This window comes from Argentina silus (assembly GCF_951799395.1).
Source record: "Argentina silus genome assembly, chromosome: 19".
Classification (NCBI taxonomy): Eukaryota; Metazoa; Chordata; class Actinopteri; order Argentiniformes; family Argentinidae; genus Argentina; species Argentina silus.
The window spans coordinates 2,105,813-2,110,812 of record NC_139673.1 but is presented as its reverse complement, the minus strand read 5'-3'; the positions used below and the strand labels follow the sequence as shown (position 1 = coordinate 2,110,812).

Sequence of the window (5,000 nt, the reverse complement as noted above, 5' to 3'; positions counted from 1 at the left end):
CCGTCCACCTATCTGCCTGCCTGCCTGCCTGCCTGCCTGCCTGCCTGCCTGCCTGCCTGTCTGCCTGTCTGCCTGTCTGCCTGTCTGCCTGTCTGCCTGTCATTCACATGTCTTTCCCCTATCTTGTCCTACATGTGGAATAACAGAGAGGGGGCCAGAGAGAGGAGGTCTCTGGTCATGTGTTCTAGAGAGAGGAGGTCTCTGGTCATGTGTTCTAGAGAGAGGAGGTCTGTGGTTGTGTGTTCCTTAGAGAGGAGGTCTGTGGTCATGTGTTCCAGAGAGAGGAGGTCTCTGGTCATGTGTTCTAGAGAGAGGAGGTCTCTGGTCATGTGTTCTAGAGAGAGGAGGTCTCTGGTCATGTGTTCTAGAGAGAGGAGGTCTGTGGTTGTGTGTTCCTTAGAGAGGAGGTCTGTGGTCATGTGTTCTAGAGAGAGGAGGTCTGTGGTCGTGTGTTCTAGAGAGAGGAGGTCTGTGGTTGTGTGTTCCTTAGAGAGGAGGTCTGTGGTCCTGTGTTCCTTAGAGAGGAGGTCTGTGGTCATGTGTTCTAGAGAGAGGAGGTCTGTGGTCGTGTGTTCCTTAGAGAGGAGGTCTGTGGTCCTGTGTTCCAGAGAGAGGAGGTCTGTGGTCGTGTGTTCCTTAGAGAGGAGGTCTCTGGTCCTGTGTTCTAGAGAGAGGAGGTCTGTGGTCGTGTGTTCCTTAGAGAGGAGGTCTGTGGTCCTGTGTTCCTTAGAGAGGAGGTCTGTGGTCGTGTGTTCTAGAGAGAGGAGGTCTCTGGTCCTGTGTTCTAGAGAGAGGAGGTCTGTGGTCCTGTGTTCCTTAGAGAGGAGGTCTGTGGTCCTGTGTTCCTTAGAGAGGAGGTCTGTGGTCGTGTGTTCTAGAGAGAGGAGGTCTATGGTCGTGTGTTCCTTAGAGAGGAGGTCTGTGGTTCTGTGTTCAGGCCTGCCATGAGTTGGCTGTTATCCATGCAGATTCAAGGTGTTAATGAGACAATCAACAGAGTTGATTAACACCTCCTCTCTATCTCCCTCCGTTAATCACTGATCACCTCCGGAGAGAGAGAGAGAGAGAGAGAGAGAGAGAGGGGGGGGGGGGACATCTTCCTTCAGACACATATTTGGCACCGTTGGGGGGATTAATCTGATTCGAGATTTCCATCAGCAGAATCAGACATTCCGTTGTCCTGATTCATCACATACATGAACATGCTTAATCGACAGTGAGTGACATTGGAGCTGCGTTAGCCCACATTAGCCTGCTGAGCTAAAGCCAAGGAGGTCTTACCTCTGATAGCTAACAAAGTCCTCAGGTCCCCAGTCAGTGAACCACCTCTGCTACTCACAACGATCACAAGCCCTCGTGAAAACAAGACTCTCCTCCTACTCTAGTGTTTAGATGTATTTCCTCTAGATGGATTAAAATGTTTGCTTTGCTAAAACACAGAGAGAGACAGAGAGAGAGACTCACACAGTTAGCTATTTGCGGCTACGCTAACGACCCAGAATAGGGAGAAGAGGAGCAGGCGGTTGGTCGACACCGTTGCAGCAGCAGCGAGCTGACCCGCTCCACCAGAACCTCACTTTAAACAGGTTGAAGAGCCCCCGGACCACAGGGCCGCACTTCCTGTTCGGTAATGTCACCAGGAAATGGTCTTTCTTCCGCCCTGAGACGAGTGTTCAGGGTGAGAACTGTTGCTCCTGACATTTCAGGCTGATTGACAGCTGTCGCTCTGGGCACCCCCCCCCCCCCCCTCCCCCACTCTGACATTCTAACGAGCGCTGGTCGTCTCAGCAACAGAGAGAGAGAGGGGCTGAGAACGCCTGGGGCTTTCTCTGGGCTGAGAGGAGGAAGGAGGGAGGGAGAGGAGGAGATGGGGTGAAAAGAGAGAGAGAGAGGTGAGGAGGGGGCGAAGGAGAAAGAAGGAGAGGGGGGTGAGGAGGAAAGAGGGAAGAGGAGAGGAGAGAAGGTCCATTCCATGCACTACAATGAGGCCGTCCTCCGATTTCTACCTCCACCAGCCCTCCCCTGCATAGGAAGCACCGTCTTGGACACCTCAGACAAAGGTATCACACAACTATTTCTGACGACATGTTATCAAAACCTGTGAAAAACCAGATAGTGTCGTCCTACAGTTCATCGGGAATGTTCAGTTTTACATAAAGCAAAGCCCCTGGGGATCAGACTGGGAGACCCTGTGTGAGGGTGTGAAAATGACATGACTTGTCATTTTAGTGCAAAACACACAATGCGGGAAAACATAATCTGTCCTCCCTTTTCTCTCCTTCCCTTCTGTTCATCATTGGCCTTGTCATCCTTTCCTCCTCTCTGCTCTGTGTCCCTCCTCCCCTCCTGACGGTTCATCTCTCCTCCCTCCTCTCCCTCTTGTCTTCTTTTCTCCCTCTCCTCTACTCCCACCTCCCTCCCCCTTCTCCTCCTCTGCTCCTCTCCTCCCCCTCTCCTCCCTGCCGTTGGCGTCTGACAGACAGAGTGGTTCCAGTGAGTGGGTGAATGGCGGGGCCATATGTCTGTGTTAATCTGTCGGGGAGGACGGGAGCGTGCGTCTTAATCATCACTCACTCACAGCTCTGGGTGGGGTTACATCACCAGCAGGAAATAAAGACCCCGACATCTAATCCCCCCCTCTCACACACACGCGCGGGTGCGGGTACACACACACGGGCACGCGTGCACACGCGCACAAACACACACACAATCACACAAACACACACACATACAATGACTTATTTCACACACACGCACGCACACACACTCACACAAACAATCACACAGACACATACAATCATTAATTTCACACACGCACGCACGCACGCACACACACACACACACACACACTTACATACCAATTAGAAAGTGTATGAAGGCAGCCATAGCAACCGCTGTTGGAACTACGACCTGCCACATCACACACACACACACACACACACACACACACACACACCTAAGCCTGCCCCCCCCCCCACGCTTTTCCGCTCCCTTCGTCTCACCTGGGCTGGCGCTGGGGCGGGTGGGAGCGAACCTCGCTCAGGCGGCTGAGGGACGGTGACCTGCTCCTGGGCATGGCCCGGGACCCCCCTCCCCTCCCCATGGTCCTCACCACCGTGCCATTGGGGTTGCTCTGCATCTGCTGGAGCAGCTGCGGAGAGAGGCTGCGGTGGGAAGCGGAGGGTCCCAGTGGCGGGTGTCCGTGGTGGGGTGGGGGGCCCTGGCCGAGGGCCTGGTGGTGGTGCTGGGTCGTCTGGGGCCAATCGGAGGGCTGCTGCTGGTTGGTCTGGTTGGTCTGGCTGACCATCAGGTTGTTGTCACTGTTCGAGCGCAGGAGGACCCGCGGCGCCGAGAGGCTGGAGGCACCAGAGGGAGGGGCCCGCCGCCGCTTGGAGTAGGCCGGGGCCTCGCGGAAAGGCACTACGGGGGGGGGGGAGAGAAAAGAGAGGAGGGGTGGAGGGGGGGCAGGAGAGGGAGGAGAAAGTAATACAAGATGAGTCTTTGAGTTGATATTGATATACTCATTCTTCACTTCGTTATGGAGAAACACCTTCGATTAATCAGCCGAGGTCTCGTCCTGGGCCGGAACTAAACCCTGCACACCCAGTAGCCCTCCAACACCAGGGTTGGTGCCAGGGGGAGGCCGGTGGAGGTAGAAATCGGAGGCTGGTGGAGGTAGAAATCTGGAGGAAGGGCTCATTGTAATGCATGGAATGGTATCAAACACCATCATCCATTCCATTCCATTCCATGCATTACTAACGGGCCCGTCCTCCGATTTCTACCTCCACCAGCCTCCCCTGGTTGGTGGCCTCCATTCTCCAGCAGTCTACCTGTCAGTTAGTGGAAGCTTCTGTCAGAACTCTAGAAGAACATGGACCAGCTCCATCCGGTCTGGATGTACTGATGGAGGACGGACGGTGTCAGGTGTATTTCTGATGTCATCCTCTAAACTGACCCTGATTGGATAGATTATATTGGGCCGAGCAACTCTGACTATCTCAGTACTTCCATTCCCCAGTGAGGAGGCGGCACACACACACACACACACACACACACACACACTCACGCTCACACACGCATTCACACACACACACACACACACACACACACACACACTCACACACACACACACACACACACACACTCACACACACTCACCCACACACACACACACACACACACACACTCACACACACACACACACACACACACACACACACACACACACTCACACACACACACACACACACACACACACACGCTCACACACACTCACACTCACACTCACACCACACACACACTCACACTCACACTCACACTCACATTCACACACACACACACACACCCCCTACGGCATGCCTGCGTTATTAGATGCTCCTCCACACCCCTATCACAGCTATCCAAGTCATTATGATTTCAGTGTGACCATCATTACAATGATTATCATCATTACGCTGAGTACGGCCGCAATCATGTGATTGAACCGTAATGGAGGGTCGGGTTTATTTCCCCGTGGAGTTGCGGCGCTGGAGTCTGAGATCGTGCTGACGAGCGTGCAACTGCGGCCCGCTCAGCTCCCCTTCGCAATTAGAGCGCTGGAGGAAGTCGTGGGAGAGAGGGAGGGAGGGAGTCGCCCGACCACAGACCTGGCGAAAGCTTTCCCTGGGACGAGGTGGTGCGGTTATGTAGTGGTGCGTTACGGAGTGACGTTGGCGAGCGTTTGGTTATGACTAGTGGAGGGAGGTTATGACCAGTGGAGGGAGGTTATGACCAGTGGAGGGAGGTTATGACCAGTGGAGGGAGGTTATGACTAGTGGAGGGAGGTTATGACTAGTGTAGGGGGGTTATGACTAGTGGAGGGAGGTTATGACTAGTGGAGGGAGGTTATGACTAGGGGAGGAGGTTATGACTAGTGGAGGGAGGTTATGACTAGTGGAGGGAGGTATGACTAGTGGAGGGAGGTTATGACTAGGGGAGGAGGTTATGACTAGTGGAGG

At 54.1% G+C, this 5,000-nt stretch overlaps 1 protein-coding gene across 1 annotated transcript in view; it reads right to left on the bottom strand.

Moving 5' to 3' along the window:
* Positions 1-5,000, bottom strand: part of LOC310819471 (SH3 and multiple ankyrin repeat domains protein 2-like) — a gene marked incomplete at its 3' end in the record, with an annotated part of 107,786 nt that overhangs the window by 40,867 nt on the left and 61,919 nt on the right. The window contains exon 8 of the mRNA XM_083690776.1: positions 3,003-3,420. Within this exon, the coding sequence (XP_083546902.1) occupies positions 3,003-3,420 (418 nt within the window). The remainder of the gene's footprint in view (positions 1-3,002; positions 3,421-5,000) is intronic.